At 42.9% G+C, this 20,109-nt stretch overlaps 1 protein-coding gene across 2 annotated transcripts; it reads right to left on the reverse strand.

The window, feature by feature from the left end:
- Nucleotides 1-517: 517 nt before the first annotated feature.
- On the reverse strand, nucleotides 518-18,061 carry LOC129832496 (E3 ubiquitin-protein ligase rififylin-like). Of its 2 annotated transcripts, XM_055896614.1 has the most exons (7): nucleotides 17,873-18,061; nucleotides 14,023-14,243; nucleotides 11,317-11,727; nucleotides 11,025-11,102; nucleotides 6,136-6,349; nucleotides 4,213-4,236; nucleotides 518-4,069 (listed from the first exon to the last, which is right to left on the reverse strand). In XM_055896614.1, the coding sequence occupies exons 2-7, from the start codon at nucleotides 14,197-14,199 to the stop codon at nucleotides 3,888-3,890; spliced, it is 1,086 nt and encodes a 361-aa protein (XP_055752589.1). In that variant the 5' UTR covers nucleotides 14,200-14,243; nucleotides 17,873-18,061; the 3' UTR covers nucleotides 518-3,887. The 2 variants fall into 2 exon arrangements, with proteins under 2 accessions (XP_055752589.1, XP_055752590.1); XM_055896615.1 differs by lacking the exon at nucleotides 11,025-11,102.
- Nucleotides 18,062-20,109: the final 2,048 nt, after the last annotated feature.

Below are 20,109 nucleotides of genomic sequence, written 5' to 3' on the forward strand. Positions count from 1 at the left end.
TGAGTGTGACATTTTGTGTTGAAAATGCAGATACTGTTTGAATGAGTGAAAATGAAACCAGTCGCTGTCTGTCAAATCATACAAAATACAAGTACATCAAATGATGTATGGTTACTCTGGCATGTCCTTGAGGGCCATACTAATGTGCATGACGTACTTGAGATCTGTAATAATCTATTGCATATTCAAATATAAAAACGCTAAATCTCTAAGATTAGTTTGAATGTATCCCCAGAAAAAAAAGATAGTTCAAACTGTGAAACACTGGGACTAAATAATTTAAGGAAAGACATGAGTCCATTTTAAATACCTGATGGACTGCTTATGGAGCATCCAGTAACCTGCTCCACACTCTCAAAGAGCATTACATTATAGTCAAGATCATTATGGGAATTTGAGAAGTTCCCTTTACATGCACACACCCTAGCCATCAGACTGGATGAACCAGTTACCACCATTCATAAATTAATCTACTGTGAAACTCTCTGGATAAATAATAGACTTCAGATGAAGACAATGTGGAAATGTTTTTAATCAGAAAAAATGTCAGAAAAAGGCACACAAAAGTATGAGGTAGTTTTTATACTTAAGTCTTTCAGAAATGTATCAAAGCAGTTAAGAAAATAGACTGTTTGGCTAGAAATGCTGTTAAGAGATCTGGTGGAAAATAAAGACAACAGCCACATTGGTAAATTCAAGGGCCATAATTTCAATGGTATTTCTAAATTCTTTATTTCGCAGTCGCTAGAAATCTAATCGCAACCTAAAAATCTAACAATGGTCAAGTAAATATATATCAAAACGCCTCATTTATCAGAAAGAAAAATAGGTCAAGTACGCTTCCTTTCATCATACAATGTAGCTGTCCCAAATGGCACCCTATACCCTATATAGTGCACTATATGGGGGATAGGGTGCAATTTGGGACACATTGGAGCCATCTCAATTCCAGACTCCTTACTTATTCAATACCAAGCTACATTTCTTTAATGTAGCTTAGTGCAATGTACACAGCTCTATCGTCTTGACAATACACATTTTCCATCTAACCGAGCAAGCACACGATTTCACAACGCTGCATTATTTGTGTGCTCACTGTCACGAGTAAAGGTGCTGGTTTTTGAAGGCCACTTATTAAGAGTCAAACAATCTTTCATTATGTTCAGCCGGGATGGGAGGGACTGGAGGTCTAGCACTGGAGTATGCAAAAACACCCAACTACCTGTCATTAATCGGAGACTTATAATACCTATAGCTGATAATGGGCAATGGATTGTTCAAGATACTTTCACCATTGTTGAGCCTTTAGACTCATGCCAAACGGTTGCCAAGTTCCTCAACTCCACAATGATTTCATCCAGTTGAGCGCAGACTCGTTTAAATGAACCTCCTACTATGCAGTCAATACTTACATTTTGAAAATGATTTAACCCTTACCATGTACCTGTTTGTCTGTTGTTACATGCCTTTGTGTAAATCCCACATTTTTTTTATAAAACGTTAATCAAATACAACCACCGACTGTTTCCACATGGCTGTTGCTCTAAGATGGCAACTCAGCGTGATGCCGCATGTGCCAATCGAATCTCAAAAAGGAAACAGTCAGTTGTTGTATTTGGTTTTATTAAAAAGTATTCAGCAAACAATGAAAGGCATGCAACAGAGGACAAACATAGGTACACGGCAAGGGTTTAATGATTTTAAAAACGATCGACCTCATAGCGACTCGAAAGAGTCGGAGGTTCATTTCAAAAACGCTAGTCTCATTGTGGAGTTAAGGTACTTGGCTAGCCAAACGGATGAGATGTCTTTAAGAGTTTTAACTTTCATCTTGGGCAATGCCAAAGATCTGCTTGTGCTTTCGACAACTCATCTTTTATGTATCCGTGTCATGACAACGCATATAACGCACAACTAGTGAATTATATGCTTATGCACGACTAGATCTACCTATACACCAGGCTATTCTGACATTCTTTTGGTTTTTGGTTTATTTAAAAAAAATCCAAATACAATAGCAAGTGTAAGGGCCTTTGGTCAATGTTGATGCTGAAAGACACAATACAATGAACAGTTGAGTATTGGAAGGATAAAGCACTTGTATATAGTTGGAATAGTGAAGGACCACTGATCCACATATTCTTTCCCACTGTCAGCATGTAGGTAGCCTGGTGCCCAGATCGGTTTGTGCTGTATAGCCATATCCTATGGTCGATGTCATGCAAAACCCTTGGTCGGAAGCCTCTGGTAGTAGTTCTGCCTTTGTGGTTTGTTGTGCTGGTCAGGACCTCTCTGTTCCTCGTCACCTTCGCGGTCATCTCTCCTTGTGGTGTGTTGGTGTACGGCACCCATGGTGTCTTTCTACAAAGTATGGCAGATAGTGCCGTTTGCAGTGGAAAAAGGGCCTCTCCCTCAGGGAACTCTCGGTTTTGACGTGACAATAGCCATAGGAGTTGGCTATACAGCGCAAACAGATCTGGGACCAGGCTAAAACGTAAGCACTAAAACGGCATGTCCACCTGATTCCACAGCAGAGGGATTGAGTGAACATCTGCCGGCTTTGCTTCATTGATAAACAATGTATGCCGGGTCTATGGGTTACGAAACAAGCATGCGTTTAATTTCTGGCACACAGCAACACACTTTTGAGATGGAGGCCCCAGTCACAAGCGGCAAGCTGAGAGAATGTGAGTCAGCCAGCGCCATTCTACACGGGTTTTCCCATGGCTTTTACACTATACCACCACAGGGGGTTTCTGCTATGGATGTGTTCTCAACTCAACCACTAATGTAAATGCTTTCCCTTTTACGGGGGTTCAACTCTAACAGTTACATCAATCCGATCCATTATTAAGAGCACTTGGGGCTTATATATACACTGAACAAAAATATAAGCGCAACATGTTTCGTGTTGGTCCCATGTTTCATGAGCTGATTAAAAGATCCCAGAAATGTTCTCAAATTTTGTGCATACATTTGTTTACATCCCTGATGGTGAGCATTTTTGCCTTTTTCAAGCTAATCCATCCACCTGACAGGTGTGGCACATCAAGAAGCTGATTATACAGCATGATCAATACACAGGTGCACCTTGTGCTGGGGACAATAAAAGGCCATTAACATTTGAGGAGTATTTCTGTCTGTAATAAAGCCCTTTGTGGGGACAAACTCATTCTGATTGGCTGGGCCTTGCTCCCCATCGGGTGGGCCTATGCCAACCCATGGCTGTGCCCCTTTCCAGTAATTTGAAATCTATAGTTTAGGGCCCAATGAATTTATTTCAGTTGACCAATTTCTTTATGAACTGTAACTCAGCAAAATCTTTGAAATTGTGTTTATATGCAGGTCTCCAAATGAAAAAATAAATATGGTATTGCCTGTTTAATACAGGCACTCTCTTATTCTAATAATAAGACATATCCTTATCAGCTTGGAGATATGAGCTATAGGAGTCCGGTCAATAAAAGTAGGAAGTGCCCATGTCCAGTCATTGGGTTTGTGTGGTTTATCAAAGGGATAATGAGGTTCACCTCACCTGTTCGTCCCTCCAGCAGGAGGAACCAGTACTCAGGGTCTCAAGGACCATCAGAGCAGTGGAGATCTGGAGGGAGAGGTGATTAGTCTAGTCCCCTTAAACTCAACTCTGGATCTCAAAGCCAGTTCCACTGCTTTTTTTATTTATTGTTCCCCTCTAAATCTCAGACTGATTTAGACCTTGAACACCAGGTAGGTGCAATTAAGTATCAGGTAGAACAGAAAACCAGCTGGCTCCGGACCCCGTAGGGTAAGAGTTTAATACCCCTCGTCTAGTCTATGGGTTGTAAGGCCACAAGTAGCTATCCCCTTATTTATTTACAGGAGGTGGGGGGATTCCCAAGGCTTGGGTCTCAGGATCGAAAGACGTGAACGGCCCGCACCACATACTGCCTGCAGACGGGGCACTCGCTCATCCGCTTGCCACACTTGGTGCAGGTGACCATGTGGCCACACTCCAGCAGGACACAGTCAATGGGAGAGTCCATGCAGATCTTACACAGGTTCTCCTCCTGGCCAGGGGTACCGCTGGGGTCTGGGAGAAAGAAACAAGGGACAAAACACCATTACACACAAATCTCATTAAATATTAGCTTAACCAGAGAGAGCTATAATACCTATAGCTGATCATTGGGGAGCTTTGTATTGCATGAAGCACGGGAAGAAAAGCAACCTCACCTGTGCCGTCTTTTGTACTTGAAACTGGAGGGAAAAAAGGAAGAAAAGCATGTTAAAAATGTCCTTGAATGACGCAATTCATTTAATTTTTAAAAAAATAAAACAAGATATTAAAATTAAGAAATGACCAGTTGTTTTACTAGATGTAAACCTTAGTAACAGTAAAACATTTAATTTTGAGAGGTATTTCATTTGTTGCATGTGTCAAGCCTTGAAATCAGACATATCACTAGACGTCTTTCCATTACTTTTTATGAAGTCGTGCAAACCTCAAAGATATTGCGGTGCGGGTTGGGATATCACTTCGCCATGGAGCCTGCAGTGTTGCTGCCTCGGTTGAAGTGGGTATCGGAGGGTCTAATAATTATATATGTAATATAATTAGCCCCTACCCCCTCATTTTTCCCTCAGTTTTGGGACACCTGTGAATTTCGCCGAGGCGTGCGTGAACGAGCAAATCGAGGGCTAAGGGAAGGCACTGGTTTGGGATTCAGCAACTGTTACTTGACATTCATTCACCGTGGCGGGGACTGATGTGACATCCCCAAACCCAGCCTCAAACCAGACCTCCCTTATTGAATTGTAATAGGGTCTCACCCTGTTCACTTGTTTGAGTACATTGTTAAAATTTAGAGGACAACCTCTATTTTTAAAGTAAATGGCAAGTTATAGAAGGGCCCAGACACTTATTTTTTATACTTACCCCAACCAGCAAATCACTTCTTCATCCTCGTTGTGCAGTACAGGGGCTCTGAAAACAAACAAAAGCTCCAAAAACACCCAAATACATCCTTTTAGAAACTGAAAATCTCTCAGTATAGTGATGCAAGTCTTTAGATGTTGTACACATAAAATTGTGTCATTCCGAACTTTATCTGCAATGCTATATTCCATTTTGTTGCGACTCCCTCTGTCTATTCTAGCAGCAAGCTACACGGAAAATGGAACAGATGGAGAGGGGAAACAGCTCGAGTCACACAAAACGGACATCTAATGACCTGCATCACTATACTGAGCACGTTGCTGTTTCTAAAAGGACGTATTTGGGTGTTCTTGGAGCATTTGTTCACGTTTTTCAGAACCCCTCGTAATGCACAACGAGGGTGAGGAAGTGAACCGCTGGTTGGGGTAAGTTTCCTCAAAAACAAGTGAAATCGCAAAAAGTGTCTGGACCCTTCTATAACATGTATATCAAAAATAGAGATTTGGTTGTAAAAAAAGCTAACTTCTCCTTTAATTATCAGGTTTATCTGAGTGGCCAAGATGTTCTCGGACTTGGAAGGTATACCTCTACCATATCCACTAATTCACGACCAGCTCAGTGGCCTTGTGGTTAGAGTGTCCGCCCTGAGATTGGAAGGTTCAATCCCCGCCCGAGTCATAGGCTATAAAATTGGGACTCTCTGCTTGGCACTCAGCATTTGGGAGAAGTACTAGCCTCCTGTTCAGGGGGTCTACTTGTACATCAAGCTGTCTCACACTAGAGACACAGGATCCTGCCCAATGGGCCGTTCAGACATACAGTAGGTGTTATTCACTAATCGATTGGGCAAGTGTTGGTGGTCATACAGGTGTAAAATATCTCACAGGATTCAATTGGCTTCAACCTAGCTAAGTGAAAATAGTCCAAATAGGTGTCTCATTTTACAGTCCTTTACATTTGAGTAATTTAGCAGACACTTATCCAGAACAAGTTACTATCTGGGGTGTATTTAATTAGTTCACGTAGCAAACCGTTTTCCAACATAATTGTTTTTCTTCAACAAAAACAGGAGTTATTTATTGGACAAATTCAGGTATGTTCCTCCCCGTTTCGTACTAAGTCCCTCCCAGTTACGTCCTGTTTGATTCCCAGTTCAACTATGATGCCGGGTACGGAAAACAACCATTTATCACAAATATTGCAGGTAAAACCTCCTTTACCCAGATGATTCTGGAGGTCCTTCTGGTCGTGGTAGAGGCGGGTGACCCTCTCCATTAGCTCCCACTTTTCGCAGCAGCCCTTGTAGTTGACAAAGTTACGGGCCAGGATCTCTTTGAGCTGCCGGACACTGAGGGCCTCGATGTCCTCTGCCATGGCCAGGTCGGACAGCGACGCCCTGCGGCCTGGCACCAGCACCTCCTCTGTGTCTGAGGACTGAGCATCAGCACAACAAATCAAGGTTGCGTTCAATAGGGCAACATGTTGTGGAACATTCAGATACATTGTGTTAAGGGCCTGTAACACAGACATGCGTTGATCTATAACTAACACGTATGGTATCATACTAAGAGTATGGTATCAAGTCAGCTCGATTACATTTTAACAGCAATGTTCAGTACGTTGCACCCGCCTGAACGGGACCCAGGACTTGATGATTGGTATAACAGAAAATCTGGTGAAAAAGGTTACAGAACGGAATGACACAAATGGTAGGCTATTCCTGATTTTCTAAGGTCAGACAGAAATCGTGAACAATCACATCGACAGACATCATGTCTGAATGATTGATTAAAGGGATCCACTAACTGGCAACAGGGCCCATATTCATAAAGTGCTGATCTGGTATCAGTTTAGCCTTTTACCCCTTTTTCGTGATATCGAAATTGGTAGTTATAGTCTTGTCCCATCGCTGCAACTCCAGTACTTACTCGGGAGAGGCGAAGGTCGAGAGCCGTGCGTCCTCTGAAACACGACCCTGCCAAGCCGCACTGCTTCTTGACAAACTGCTCTCTTAACCCGGAAGCCAGCCGCACCAATGTGTCGGAGGAAACACCGTAAAACAGGCGACCGTGTCAGCGTGCATGCGCCCGGGCACACAACAAGAGTCGCTAGAGCGCGATAGGACAAGGACATCCTGGCCCGCCAAACCCTCACCGAACCCCGGACAACGCTGGGCCAATTGTGCGCCGCCTCATGTCTCTCCAGGACGCGGCTGGCTGCGAGACAGTCCGGGATCGAACGTGGGTCTCTAGTGATGCCTCAAACACTGCGATGCAGTGCCGTAGACCGCTGCGCACCTCAGGAGGCCCCAGTTTTACCCTTTTAGAACCTCATGAATAAGATTACATTGACGGGTGAAACTGATCCTAGATCAGCACTCCTGCTCTGAGACGCTCTATGAATACGGGGCTAGAACCTACGCCACAAGATTGATTATGGTTCTTTGAGATCTATCCCTTGGTCGACAACTTGTGTCATCGTGTGACAACACTAACTATCTTGTTTAGCTATCCCAACCCAAACTGCATGAAGAGGAACTGTGTCAGTCACATGGGGCTTTCACGGCCAGTGCAGGGAATGACAACACACCACATTACATGCCAAAGCTGATATCCATCAGTGGGGATAAGAATAGATTACTGCTCAGCTACAAGGGGAACATTCTGACAGACATGTGAATAATGGGGCACACCATGCAGACATTGGCAGCCAGCCGTCAAACAACAAAACACTGCTTTACAATGGGACTGTCTGAGCACAAAGGCACTGGAAGGTCTAAAACAGTCACTAGCCGTATGTCCTACAGTATGATTAAACTAAATATATTGAGTAGGCTTCTACGCCAAAAAGTGAGCCAGTTTGACTCAAAAATCAACTCAAGTATGTAGATACTGAATGCTCCTTTTCCTTTATTATCCTGGATAGTCAAAAGGAATACTTTTTTTTTTATATTGATTGTATTTGTTTTTTTCAACCACTCATTGAAAAATAGATATACTGTGCATTCAGCATTCGGAAAAAGCCTCTTGACTTTTTCCACATTTCGTTACAGCCTTGTTCTAAAATGGATTAAAATATTCCCCCCCCCCCATCAATCTACACACAAATACCACATGATGACAAAGCAAAAAGAGGGTTTAAGAAGTTTTTGCAAATGTATATATGAAAAAAATTCTAATGCAAATTATCCCAAGTATTCAGACCCTTTATTCAGTACTTTGTTGAAGCACCTTTGGCAGCAATTACAGCCTCAAGTCTTATTGGCTCTGGCTGGGCCACTCAAGGACATTTAGAGACTTGTCCCGAAGCCACTCCTGCGTTGTCTTGGCTGTGTGCTTAGGGTCATTGTCCTGTTGGAAGGTGAACCTTCGCCCCCAGTCTGAGGTTCTGAGCGCACTGGAGCAGGTTTTCATCAAGGATCTCTCTGTACTTTGCTCTGTTCATCTTTCCCTCAATCCTGACTAGTCTCCCAGTCCCTGCCGCTGAAAAACATCCCCACAGCATGATGCTGCCACAACCATGCTTCACCGTAGTGCCAGGTTTCCTCCAGACGTGACGCTTGGCATTCAGGCCAAAGAGTTCAATCTTGCTTTCATCAGACCAGAGAATCTTGTTTCTCATGGTCTGAGAGTCTTTAGGTGCCTTTTGGCAAACTCCAAGCAGGCTGTCATGTGCCTTTTACTGTAGAGTGGCTTCCGTCTGGTCACTCTACCATAAAGGCATGATTGGTGGAGTTCTGCAGAGATGGTTGTCCTTCTGGAAGGAACTCTGGAGGTCTGTCAGTGACCATCGGGTTCTTGGTCACCTCCCTGACCAAGGCCCTTCTCCCGATTGCTCAGTTTGGCCGGGCGGCCAGCTCTAGGAAGGGTCTTGGTGGTTCCAAATGTCTTCCATTTAAGAATGGCCACTGTGTTCTTGGGGACGTTCAATGGTGTAGAAATGTTTTGGTACCTTCCCCAGATCTGGGCCTCGACACAATCCTGTCTCGGAGCTCTACGGACAATTCCTTCAACCTCAAGGCTTGGTTTTCGCTCTGACATGCACTGTCAACTTTGGGACCTTGTATAGACAGGTGTGTGCCTTTCCAAAATCATGTCCAATCAATTTAATTTACCACAGGTGAACTCCAATCAAGTTGTAGAAACATCTCAAGGATGATCAATGGAAACAGGATGGACCTGAGCTCAGTTTTGAGTCTTTTAGTAAAGGGCCTGAATACTTTCGTAAATAAGGTATTTCTGTTTTTTATTTTTAATATATTTGCAAACATAAAAAATAAAAAAACTGTTTTCGCATTGTCATTATGGGGTATTGTGTGTAGATTGATGAGGAAAAAATATAAATTGAACACATTTCAGAATAAGGCTGTAACGTAGGAAAATGTGAAAAAAGTCAAGGGGTTTGAATACTTTCCCGAATGCACTGTATATCATATATAGGCCTAGAGATATGGTGAGTTTAGATAACCCTAACATGCCAAGATTAAAAAATGATGTGAAAGGTTGTCTCAAAATTACACTTGTCCTTCAGCCACTGTGGCCAGTGAAAACACACATCTTGACCCCATATTGAACCCTTACTCCATCACAGCTGTATCTTAACACTGAATGAATCATCCTATACACTGAATGAATCATCCTATAGCCTGATGGCATGTGCCAAAGCTTAATACCTTAAAATATAAATTGTAATATGTTTGTATTGCATGTTATTGTAAGCATATAGGCTAACATTTACATCAACAATGCAGTAACATTCCAACAACATTTGAAATGAAAACGATCAATTAAAAGGTCAAATTGTGTCTAATCCTCCTACATTATCCCTGGTCTATCTCCACCTCGTATTTGACCAAAACCTAACCAACCCCCAGCCTTCTGACACCCTTTCAAAACCCCAACCCCATCACCGCAAACATAACAGGCGAGAATGATAGAATAACTATGAATAGATGGCAGACTGGTACATAAGCGAAGAATAATAGATATATACGACACTCCTCTTTCTGATATTTACAATGACCCCAAAAAACAGCTCCAATTCCAGTCCACACCATTAACTAGAGAGGTTGTGCAGATTTACCAAAAAAGACTAAAACAGTCGACTTGCTTAATTTAGTTAATATTTAACATAAGTCGTAGTAAAAAAAAACGTTACCTTTTCTGAGAAGGCTAGCCTTAAGAACTTCCTGCCAAAGCAGGTTATGGCCATCATAGTTAAAAGCTTAACGGTGGAAACACCGCTAGCATCAATGGAGGTCAAATCTGGTACATGTCATAGGCCTGTTCCACAGAACGTTTGCTCTCATTCTGTATAGGGCACGCGTAACAAAAAAAACGATCTAGCAACCTAAGCAGGTTCTGAGACCCATCTGAGCTCAGGACCTGTATTCATGAAGCGTCTCAGAGTAGGAGCCAAGAAGTGTGAAATACTTAGGTTGTGAAGTGGCGAGATTCCTGACAGAGGAAAGCATAGGGCAGAAAGTAATGGACTAGGTCAACCAGAAAATCACATTTCTGGCCAGAAAAGCCACATTTGTAGATAAAGGGGCCACCAGTCTTAGGTTCAAACACTTCTACAAGGAATGGTTAATGTTGAGATAGCCTCCTAGCCAAGTGTAAACCCCTCTGCGCTAGCGGATGATTATTAGTGTACATTTGCTCTTTTGTTAACATTTAAATATCTGGACACTATGATCGAATTAATCTACGGCAGTGTCCATGTCACTTGTTTTTGTCCTGCAGCCCTTGCCTACCAATAGTGGACCATAATGGAAACAAGACTCAGCAATTTTGGTATATGTATCTGTTGCTTGGTGTAACATTTTTATGCATTTAAAAAAAATTTTTTTTTCAAGTGCTGATCTAAAAATCAGCTATTGTTTTGTCTTTGACACTAATGAACCAGGGGGGAGCTGATCCTAGACCAGCACTCCTACGCTGAGATGCTTTATGAATACAGGCCCAGAACTAATGAGAGGAAGCCCATCGCTGCTGTAGTAGTACCATGGCTAGGGCCAAGAGTTTTTCTTCACCACGTGACCCAACCAGGAACAACTCCTGGCCCTTACAATGGCGACACTTTCAAGATCAGGGTCAGTCTGTAGTACCTGCAGCTCCTGCAACTCAGTGTCTCCCTCAGTGTCCAGTGGCTCCTCAAGACCCGAGGGCACCAACACAGACAGGGTCTACGAGTAGAAACCCACCACACACCCAAAACACTACATTAGCGAGATAAAGCTAGCCATACTCTAACTAGGAGGAGCTACACCGAAGCTTAGTTATCCATTCTCAAGCTATTGCTACGCAACACAAAAGGTTATGGACAAAACTGTAAATTAATGGTTGACAGAAACAGGGGTAAGGGGTGGTATGGCGGGTTCTCCTGGGTTCGGGCCTCACCTGACTGTCCTCCTGAGTGGGTGGCGGCTGTGAAGGGACATGGTCTGTGGAGGTGGATGTGGAGTCAGGGTGTGTAGAGGGTGTGGTGGTGGTGGTGGGGAGGGCTGGAGGAGGAGTTGTCTCATGCTGGGTGGCGGTTTGGGTCAGAGGGTTTACGATTGGGCCAGAGGGTGACTGCGTCTGCTGTCCCAGGACCAGCTCCACCAGTTCCTCTTTCTCGCGGCACATCTGCGTTGAGACCTCGTGCCGGTGGAGGTAGTCGCGCAGGTCCTTCACCTTGAGCTTCATCAGCTCGGTGCGATTGAAGAGTGTGCCGTGGAACCGCTGGCAGGTGTGGCAAAGGCGTGGACGGGGCTCAAGCTGGGCCGAACACCTGCCGCAGTAGTTCTTCTTGCAGTCCATGCAGACATGCTGCGGGGGGAGAGGAGACCGACACACAATGACTGTCAATCATGTGTCTGCAAGCTTATTTTCCCTCCCTGGCCGTAACAATTCCCAACTTTCACAAAACAGTACATTACTGGACCAGAAGAGTTCCTTTTAACATTTGTCCCAGATTATGCTCCAACCTGACACTGACAATGTAATGCCTATGTCATGACGTGGCCCTTTTTGGGTATAGATTGTGGCTTCCCCCTCTCTCCTACACCCAGGTTCTGTTATCTCAGGTCATAAATTCCTGGAGGAGACTCTCTCCCCTTGGCCATGCCGTATGGAGAGAGAGAGACCACAGAGTGAACAAAGGATTTCACGTGGCCGAACTCCTAAATCCCCAAAATGGGAAAATGAAATAAAATGTCCACTTGTGAGAAGGTGGGAATGGTCCGTAGACACTTAAAGGATAGGTCTGACGAGTGTGTTTCATTTGGTGACCTGAGAGAGGACAGGAAACACACATAACTATATCTCTGAATGTGTACATTTCTCAATTATGGGGTTTGCATTTAATTATTGTATAAAATGAATGAGTAAAGATGCAACTATTCATGAAATGATGTAATGTGATGTTAAACCTTTAATGTGAGAGAATTGTATTCCCTTTAAAGTTTAACTAAGTCATTGGCCCGCCCCCGTGAGCACAGACATGATCAGGCGACATGATCAGGCATCCTAAGAAAATCCTCTTAAGACTGAGGAAATCCACAGTGTGAGCTGTGATTTGCGAATAGTTGAGACCACGCGTACCTCGGTGGAAACTGAGGTGGCACAAGTTTGAGTTTAGACTAAGCAAACCCACAGCATGAGCTGTGATTGCGAATAGTTATTGAATTCCAAACCATGTGGAGCATTGGCTACACAGCTGGAAATGGTTCAACTCTCAGACTATCGATCCCTACAGAATAAGAGCAAATCTTAGATACTAATTACTAGTCTGCAGCTAGAAATTAGGTCAACCTGGGATGCGAAGACCGACAACTGCCGAAACAGCTATTCTATGGCAACATTTCTGAATGGTACTCTGAAGTATCCATTCTAACCATGAAAGACTGATCTTCAGGAAAGCTGAGAGAGAGAGAGAAAGAGAAAGAGACAAGGATGAACTGACTCTCCAGCAGACAGACCGGATTCCAACAGAAAAGATCACGACACATGGGCGTAAATATATATATTCATTGCAATTATTCCCAAATGAGTGAGCGTTCATGTGCAAAAGATTAGCATTTCAATTAATATAATTACAGTAGTACAGTGTGTAATGATCCCTTTGGTCTTTCCCGCTTTCGCTCAGTCCACACCCAATTCCCTTTGTCCACCAAGCCATCGTATTGGCTTAGCCCACCAGGGACTCTTCCCTATCATTTGTTAGTAACAGATCTAATGTTTGTTTGCTTATGCATTTCTGTGATTATTTAGGTAGTTAGTAACTAAATAATTAAGCCAATTGGTGTGTGGATAATTTATAGTAAAGGCTGGGTTCGTGCAGATAACCAACAATTTACGACGTTTGGAATGAGACGGACGTGAGGTAAACAATAATTCATTAATAAGAAGACTAATTGATCAGATATTGAAATATCTGAAGAGTTATATTAGGAAAATTATAACTTTGTAATCTGAAGGTTTTCCGTGGTGCCCCGACTTCCTAATTAATTACATTTACATGATTAGTTTTAATCACGTAATAATAATTGATTTGATAAAATAAGTCTTCACTTTTAATGATGCCAAAGAATCGACGCCTAGATATTGAAGACCAAGAAGCATATATGTTCTTCTTGTTCAAATCTTGCCCTGAGAGCGGTTCAGGTACAGAAAAGTATATAACCATTGCATTAGTTTCACCCTTTTCATGCATCCACCAGATAATGGAGGTATTGAAGGTTGTGAGGAAATCTAAGAGCTGGATACTCAAGAGTCAAGCCTTGAGGTCTGGCGTATTGCTGGTTCTCTTTTCTCTGCAAGCTATCTATTCCGGTAGACTTCTAGACATTGCGCCAACGCTAGTTAGTATGGGCTCACAAAACTACCTCTAACTTCATTCATACTGGACAGAGAGACATACAAATGCTATCAATGCGTTCACCTGACTCTTGGTAAGTATAAATTGCCAGAATCTTGCAATATCCCTTTAATCAATGTTGATCAATTTCTAATTGGCCAGGTCTGAATAAACCACTGATTACAGAGGAAGGATGAAAAACCTGCAGTGCTACAGATCTCAAAGTCCGGATTTGGTAAAGGGTGGGCTAAGAGGGTTTTAGGTACCTTTCTGGCTAGGGTGACGAAGTGGCTTCCGCAGGCTTTGCACGTGTGGTCCGGGAGTGGGGGCGACGGGTAGTTGCTGTAGCCGGAGTTAGTATAGGCCTGGTGACGCGTGCTGCTGTTGCTCCCCTCCACCGTGGCAGTGTCCAAACATAACCAGTTACAGCAGGACGCCCACATGCTCCACACCTGGAAACACGACGACTCTTAGATGGGCTCCCCACCTGGACACACACACACACACACACACACACACGTGTTAAGCGTTAAGATGGATAGAGCGGGTTAGGGAAGACAGACCACAGACTAAGGAGTTTTGGGGAGAAAAAGAAAAGAATAAGGAGTGTAGAGGTTTTGGAATAGGTAAGATCATGAACAGAGTGAGTGAGTAGTAAGTGACTAAAGAGTCAGGGTATGTTTGAGTGGGGCAAACGTTTGAGCAATTTGAAGGGCATGAGCCAGGGCTGGGGTGGTGCAGTGGAGAAAGAGCTGTAAGAGAGGTTGAAGAGCTAGGCTAGGCTATAAGAAAAACAACTGAAGTGCTGATGTTACAGTGCAGCGGCGGTATTATGTTGGGACTCCCAACGTCGTATAGGGCTCAATCAATGACACTGGAATTGTAATGAGAGATCTGCAGTGAACGGCGGTGGCCTCAAACTTCTGTCAGTAAGGAGACCAGACAGCTGAATTTGGCTACCAGAAGTAGGGCTCCCATCATTAATTCAGAGCTTGTTCGCGGTCAGAGCTGCAGGAGCACAGGCTGGCGACACTGTTCTTGATGGAGTGACATCCTATCTCCCAAACATGAACAGAGGAAACAGAACTGTAGTCTCCACTCCAGGGCCCATAAAATGTTATTTGTCACATGCCTCGTAAACAACAGGTGTAAACTACCAGTGAAATGCTTACTCACGGCCCTTACAAACAACACAGAGAAAAGAAATTTGAAAAAATTATAGAAAAGTAAAACACGTAATAATAAATACACAATGAGTAACGATAACTTGGCTATATACATGGGGTACAAGTACTGAGTCAATGTGCATGGGTACGAGGTAATTAAGGTAGATATGTACATATAACTAGGAATAAAGTGACAGATAAAACAGTAGCAGCGTTGGTGAGGAGTCAAAAGTGCAAAAAGGGTCAACGCAGATAATCCGGGGTAGCTAGTTGTTTTGCGTTCTTTGTGACTTATTTTTGTACATAATGTTGCTGCTAACGTCTCTTATGACCAAAAATTACTTCTGGACATCAAGAACAGCGATTACTCACCACGAACGGGTCGAAGCTTTTTCCTTTAATGAGTCCGACATGAAGGGTATACTGCTTTCCCGGGAACAGGCCCAAATCCCAGTCATTTGCGTGAAGAGAAGACAGAGAAAAAGAGGGTGGAAGGTCAGGCTGCCTTCTGCTGGCACTAAGACCTCACTCAATGAGCTGTACACCGCCATAAGCAAACAGGAAAATGCTCATCCAGAGGCGGCGTTCCTAGTGGCCGGGGACTTTAATGCAGGGAAACTTAAATCAGTTTTACCTCATTTCTAAATGTCAAATGTGCTGGCAGAGTCAATACAGGACTAAGACTGAATCATACTACACCAGCTCCGACACTCGCCGGATGTGGTAGGGCTTGCAAACTATTAGACTACAAAGGGAAGCACAGGCGAGAGCTGCCCAGTGACACAAGCCTACCAGATGAGCTAAATACCTTCCATGCTCGCTTCGAGGCAAGTAACACTGAAACATGCATGACAGCATCAGCTGTGCCGGACGAATGCGCGATCATGCCCTCCGCAGCCGATGTAAATAAGACCTTTAAACAGGTCAACATTCACAAGGCCGCAGGACAAGACGGATTACCAGGACATGTACTCCGAGCATGCGCTGACCAACTGGCAAGTGTCTTCACTGACATTTCCAACCTCTCCCTATCTGAGTCTGTAATACCAACATGTTTCAAGCAGACCACCATAGGTTGTTATGAAAACTTGAAATCAGCCCTAATTAATAGGCCATGCCGATTAATTGGTCGACCTCTAGCCAGGACAACAACCTCTCTCCCTCAACGTGATCAAGACAAAGGAGATGATTGTGGACTACAGGAAAAGGAGGACCGAGCACACCCCCATTCTCATCGAAGGGGCTGTAGTGGAGCAGGTTGAGAGCTTTAAGTTCCTTGGTGTCCACATCACCAACAAACTAACATGGTCTAAGCACACCAAGACAGTAGTGAAGAGGGAAAAACAAAACCTATTCCCCCGCAGGAGACTGAAAAGATTTGACATGGGTCCTCAGACCCTCAAAAGGTTCTGCAGCTGCACCATCGAGAGCAAATGACTGGTTGCGTAACTGCCTGGTAGTTATGCAATGGCAAAAATATGGCAACTGCTCGGCCTCTGACCGCAAGGCACTACAGAGAGGGTAGTGCGTACGGCTCAGTACGTCACTGAGGGGCTTCTAAACAGCTTCTACCACCAAGCCACAAGACTCCTGAACAGCTAATCAAATGGCTACCCAGACTATTCGCATCCCCCCCTTTACACTGCTGCTACTCTGTTATTATCTATGCATAGTCACTTTAATAACTCTACCTACATGTCCATATTACCTCAATTACCCCGCACATTGACTCTATCAGTACCCCGTGTATAGCCTCGCTATTATTATTTTACTGCTGCTCTTTATGTGTTACTTTTATGTATTTATTTGTTTAAACTGCATTGTTGGTTAAGGGCTTGTAAGTTAGACCTTACAGTGAAATGCTTACCTGTTGTATTTGGCGCATGTAACAAATACAATTTGATTCTCAATTGCAATACGGTTCTAGTAACATTAAGCCCAATTACTTTCATATCACATCAAAATAATTTCACAGACGCAAAATATTCACACTGTAATTTGTTTTAACCGGCTTTATCACAGTTGCTGCAGACAGAAGTTTTCAGTGACTACACATTTATGGCATTTTCGATACCTAATAAACACAGGTAGTCCCTCTTTCTTCCAAACACGCGCTGTAACGCGGATATATGGCCGTGTGGGAACACTAACCATATAAAAAAAGGTGTGTATCAATTTAAGGTTTTTAAAAAAATACACAACTTTATATCGCTGATAAGAAAGATAAGGTATTTATGTTTCCAAAACCATACCGCAAGCGAAGCGTCAGACCGAGCGTCGATAGTAGAAGACGCTTCGACCAACGACTTTTGACTTGTGTAATGTGATGGAACTTAGAGTTAGAGGCCAGGGTATACTTCTCAAAAATCCACACAGCAAGTTAGTCTCAATAGCCACAGTGTACACTACAATATGCTTTACGTATACAGCTTAAATACCTAGTCAGTTAGGTTCAGTGGACGCTTTATTAACGCTTTATTAACGTGTACATTACACTGTCAGAAAAAAATTACAGGGTCTCAAAGTCCAAAATAAAAGGCATAACGTTACAGTAATACGGTCCAAAATCAAAACCAATATAGCCACCCATATGTAGGTAACGTTAGCCACGACACTCAGAACGTGGCACATAACTAAAACAGTGGTGGGGGGGGGGGGGGTCCTGGGGGGGTCCCCGTACACCGTACATATGGACACGCCGTCATCTTCGCAAATAAATATTCAGCAAGACCGGGAAAAAAGCAGTGTTAGACTCGAAATCAATGTAACGTTACCTATTCCTCTGATGTTGTCAGTAATTTGGTTCACTACCTTGCGTTAGCAACACATTTGAGCTGTACAGACACTAGCGAACGCATAACCTTTGCCCATAATAGCTGGCTAGCAAACTTAACGTCAGTAGCTAGCCAGCTGCTGCTAACTTTAAGTCTTTATCGAGTTACATAGCTACCTCGACACGAAGCCCGGGGTCGTAAGCGCGTGCTAGAAGAAGCTCGCTAGCTGTTGGATGACTTTTGTGGAGCTAATGTTCTCCGACATTCACAACATTACAAGGAATAACTCCCACGTTCGTTGAAGTGAAACAGGAAGAAAGTGCTTCTAGCCAATGACACTCCCCCGGACAGTTTCAATCGCTGATGTGGGTGCGCGTACATTTCGAATCATTGCTAGTTGAAGAGGTTGAATGCAGACACACGCACGAAAGTTTTTTAATCAGTTTTGCATTTTATTTCCAAGGAAGTGGCGTCCTCTAGTGGACACTAATAAAACGACGGGGAATAATTATTAAAGCGTCCCCAACAACTTCAATGTTTTACATGCTGTCAATTACATTGCAAATCAACATCAAACCTCGTAAACCAATTTGTTTATCCAGAATGTATCTGGCACTATTTGATTGTAGCAGTAAATCATAGAACTGTAAAGGATGAATAGTACATGTATATCACCATCATACAGTGCATTCATGAAGTATTCATACCCCTTGATTTATTCCTTCCATATTTTGTTTTTACAGCCTGAATTCAAAATTGATTCAATTGATTTGTTTCTCACCATCTACACACAATACCCCATAATGACAAAGTGAAAACATGTTTTGAGAAATTTGAGCATTTACCAAAATATCTAATTTACGTAAGTATTCACACCCCCCTGAGTCAATACTTTGTAGGAGCATCTTTGGCAGCGATTACAGCTGTGAGTCTTTCTGGGTATGTCTCTATTACACACTTTACAACATTTGCCTATTATTCTTTTCAAAATTCTTCAAGCTCTGTCAAATTGGTTGTTGATCATTACTAGACAACCATTTTGAGGTCTTGCCATAGATTGTCAAGTGGATTTAAGTCTAAACTGTAACTTGGCCACATTTACTGTCTTCTTGGTAAGCAACTGCAGTGTAGATTTGTCCTTGTGTTTTAGGTTATTGTCCTGCTGAAGGTGAATTAATTTCCCAGTGTCTGGTGGAAAGCTGACTGAACCAGGATTTCCTTTAGAATTTGGTCTGTGCTTAGCTCCATTCCGCTTATTTTTTATCCTGAAAAACTCCCCAGTCCTTAACAATTGTAAGCATACCTGTAACATGATGCAACCACCATTATGCTTGAAAATATGGAGAGTGGTACTGGAGAGAGGTATTTCCCCCCAAACTTGTATTTGTATTCAGGTCAAAAAGTTAATGCTTTGCCACATTTTTTACAGTATTGCTTTAGTGCCTGGTTGCAAACAGGATGCATGTTTTGGATGTCACAAAGTGCTTCTACATCTGCATTACTTGCTGTTTGGGGTTTTAAGCTGGGTTTCTGTATAAGCACTTTGTGACATCTTCTCGTATAAAAAGGGCATTATAAATAAATATAATTGATTGATTTGGAATATTTTGTATTCTGTACAGGCTTCCTTCTTTTCACTGTCAAGTAGGTTAGTATTTTGGAGTAACTACAATGTTGTTGATCCATCCTCAGTGTTTCTCCTATCACAGCCATTAAACTTTGTAACTGTTTTAAAGTCACCATTGGCCTCATGGTGAAACCCCTGAGTGGTTTCCTTCCTCTCCGGCAACTGAGTTAGGAAGGACGCCTGTATCTTTGTAGTGACTGGGTGTATAATTAATAGCTTCGTGCTCAAGGGGATATTCAATGTCTGCTTTTTAAATGTTTTACCCATCTACCAATACTGTTGTTGCCTTTCCCTGCTCGACTGAGGGACGTTACAGATAATTGTATGTGGGGTATTGAGATGAGGTAGTCATTCAAAAATCATGTTAAACACTATTGCACACAGAGTGAGTCCATGCAACCTTTTGTAACTTGTTAAGTACATTTTTACTCCTGAACTTATTTAGGCTTGCCATAACAAAGAGGTTGAATACTTATTCACTCCAGACATTTCAGCTTTTCATTTTTATTAATTTGTAAAATTTGAGTAACATAATTCCACTTTGACATTGTGGTATTGTGTGTCGCCAGTGACAAACCATCTCAACTTAATCAGTTTTAAATGAATTCTGTAAACAGAACAAAATGTGGAGGAAAAAGTCAAGGGGTGTGAATACTTTCTGAAGGCACTGTATGCATTGTTTCTAAGCCTGAACGTATATATGTGGACTGGACAGTTTACCCCTTGATCTCCTACCTCACCACAGTTGGAGAGTTGGTGGTGACTTTTCTCCATCTGCAAAGGGGG

Source organism: Salvelinus fontinalis, chromosome 33 (genome assembly GCF_029448725.1).
Source record: "Salvelinus fontinalis isolate EN_2023a chromosome 33, ASM2944872v1, whole genome shotgun sequence".
Lineage (NCBI taxonomy): Eukaryota > Metazoa > Chordata > Actinopteri > Salmoniformes > Salmonidae > Salvelinus > Salvelinus fontinalis.

Coding starts and splice junctions, on each gene's coding strand:
- LOC129832496 (XM_055896614.1), bottom strand. CDS start 14,199: ATGTGGGCGTCCTGCTGTAACTGGTTATGTTTGGACACTGCCACGGTG. Junction 6,350..11,024: donor CTGAGTTGCAGGAGCTGCAG/GTACTACAGACT, acceptor GCTGATGCTCAG/TCCTCAGACACAGAGGAGGT. Junction 4,070..4,212: donor AAGTACAAAAGACGGCACAG/GTGAGGTTGCTT, acceptor TCTTTCTCCCAG/ACCCCAGCGGTACCCCTGGC.